The sequence below is a fragment of the Galeopterus variegatus genome, unplaced genomic scaffold (genome assembly GCF_000696425.1).
Source record: "Galeopterus variegatus unplaced genomic scaffold, G_variegatus-3.0.2 Scaffold7966, whole genome shotgun sequence".
Taxonomy (NCBI): domain Eukaryota; kingdom Metazoa; phylum Chordata; class Mammalia; order Dermoptera; family Cynocephalidae; genus Galeopterus; species Galeopterus variegatus.
The window spans coordinates 65,390-68,018 of record NW_007734077.1 but is presented as its reverse complement, the minus strand read 5'-3'; the positions used below and the strand labels follow the sequence as shown (position 1 = coordinate 68,018).

The following is a 2,629-nucleotide window of genomic DNA, read 5'->3' as shown; positions in this document are numbered from 1 at the left end:
GATAAATGGATGGATAGATGGATGGATGGATGGATGGATGGATAGATGGATGGATGGATGAATCTGTGAGACTCTGAGTGCTATAGGGGAACACAAAGACATATATGACTCAGTCCGTACACTTGGGCAATTATACTCAAATAGAGGAGGGAAGACACAGGCTCAACAACTTCAGTGTAAGATAGAAATGGTTCAGATGACCATACTGGGAGTAAAGGACTCTATCGAGTATGTGCATGGAAACAAAGCCTTGCATAAAAGACAGTGCATTCTCATCAAAGCTGAGGAACAGGTGAGGCTTATCTCATGGGCTAACTGGCCTGTGTCTCATGCAGGTTTCCGTTCCCTGCAGCTTGGCTCTGGCCCCTCTGGCCCCCATCCCCCCACTCTCTTGCTTTGCCCTTATGCTCTGAACCTTTTCTAACCCTAAGCCAAATATATCTCTCTTGGTCCCTGTTTCCAATACTTCTGAGAGTGTTAACAAGTTAATCAGTTAATGCTTCCCAGTAATATTTTTGCAGTCTAATGTTTACTTTAGTGGGAACTTCTGACACAGCAAAGGGAGAAGGGAGAGGATCTGGAAATGAAGCAGAATATCTTGTGGTCCAGTAGGGTCCCTCCACTGGGGGGATGACCTTCAAAGCACAGACCTGACCACAGGAACAGCCAACAATAGACTGTCCCCCAGGGGCCCTGCTGGTCTGTTTAGATGAGGTGGCCCTTCATTAAAGTCATTACTGTTAATATGCTCCATCACTGGGAAACCCAGAAAAACTGCCCTGAAAATATCTCGAGCTTGAGGGAGAATTTTCTCTTTTTCAGGCTAATGCAAAACTCCACCTTTCACATTCTCCTTGGGGACAAGTTCAAGCGCAAGCTGGATAAAACAACTGCTGACTGAGGAAGGCAAGAAAACCTGCACGAAGTCGGGAATCCAGGCAGAGCACCCCGGAATGCTGGGCTACCTTTCTGCATTCTTCTCTGAATGTGCAAGCACTGAGGACAATCCCAGAGGCCAGCAGGGACGTAGACCCATGGACCGCTGAGACTACCGGCAAGAAGGAATAACCCACACTCTGGAGGAAGAGCAGGTGTGCGCTATCCCACTACCCCCACTGCACGTGCTGGCAGCAACGCACCATGCACATGCATCCAATGCTTCACACTCTTCACCCGGTACGTTTCCTGCCCACACTCATGAGGGGGCAGCCCAGGAAGGACACCGAGGTACACACACAGTGCCCACCCTCAGCGGCTTATCCCAGAAAAACAAGATCTGTTGACCTTGTATGCGGATGTCACTTGCCTATGCCAACTTTGCGCAGGGTGGGGGGCTCTGATCCCCCTAGAACGGGGAAGGGCAGACACATAGGAGCAATCAGGCTTTGAGGCGTGCAGTCAGGATGGTCTGCTACGTTAAGATAAGACTTGCTTGGATTAAAGATCATAGACTCCTGTGCCCTAAAAAAACTGTCATTTGTCATTTTTATGAAATCTCTGGCTTTGCCTTTTCTCTCTCCCCTCTACTAAAAGCCAGGGGGCTCTCCAACAACCTCCTGGCCATTTCCTTACCGCGACCATGGCTTGGATCTTCAGGCCGGCGTCCCTGACCGCCGTGTAGCGCTTGTTGAGATTGGCCGTCCTTCCATCCAGGTCCAGCAGGGCCTCTTTCTTGTTGTCCTTTCTTTCAAACAGCGGGTTGGCCGACCAATCCTGAAAGGAAAACACGGGAGTGAGTGAGGTTGTTCTGGAGAAAACGCTTCTGCTCAGGTCCTTCCCTGCACACCCTTAGGTGTGAGTTTTCTAGTCCCTTGCTGATCTCAGATGGGAGCTTAGTTCTCAGTGACCTGTGCTCACAAGGGGCTTAACTGACCATTGACCAGACAGCCTTAGATGACTTAACTCAAAATAAAACCGGGGCCTAGAGGGACAACCAAGAGACTGTCAAGGTATTTCATCGATCAGGCCAGAAAGTGATCACTCTTCTGGGGAAGGAGCATCTAATTTCCTTGTTGGGCATAGAAGGACCTCAGGGTCGAGTGACGTCTGGTCAGTGCTGGATGGATCGTGCATAGCTGCAAATGGAGGGCCGAGTGGGAGTAAGTCCCTTTCGTGGGGGCTGCTGACTGCTGACAGGGAAGGGTGCGGATGGGTGGGAAGTGCGCTCGGGGTTCCGGCTCCCCTGCACCTGGGAGTGCAGCCACAAGGGCGAGTGGGAGTAAGTCCCTTTCGTGGGGGCTGCTGACTGCTGACAGGGAAGGGTGCAGATGGGTGGGAAGTGCGCTCGGGGTTCCGGCTCCCCTGCACCTGGGAGTGCAGCCACAAGGGTGGGTGGAGTTCACCTGTAATTATGATTTTGATTTTACTCTATTATTCAATAATTAGGTTTTTGGTTTTTTTTTTACTTTAAATTTCCATCAAAGTGATACACATATGGTAACAAAACATGCAACAAGAAAAGTTTCTGACAAAAAAAACCACACACACACACATGACTTTTTGTACCCATCTCTCCCAATCCCGCCACCCTATTCCCCACTGGAAATTGGGGAAACTTCAGCTTTCCCCCTTCTAGTGGCTGCCTCCAACATGCTGGATAATTTGTGGGATGCTTTACGTCAGTTTAGCT

The 2,629-nt window shown here is 49.9% G+C and overlaps 1 protein-coding gene across 1 annotated transcript in view; it reads right to left on the bottom strand.

Moving 5' to 3' along the window:
• LOC103608050 (dynein heavy chain 17, axonemal-like) overlaps positions 1 to 2,629 on the bottom strand; it is a 70,258-nt gene that overhangs the window by 31,088 nt on the left and 36,541 nt on the right. Inside the window, exon 14 of the mRNA XM_008592498.1 lies at positions 1,573 to 1,713. Coding sequence (XP_008590720.1) covers positions 1,573 to 1,713 — 141 coding nt within the window. The remainder of the gene's footprint in view (positions 1 to 1,572; positions 1,714 to 2,629) is intronic.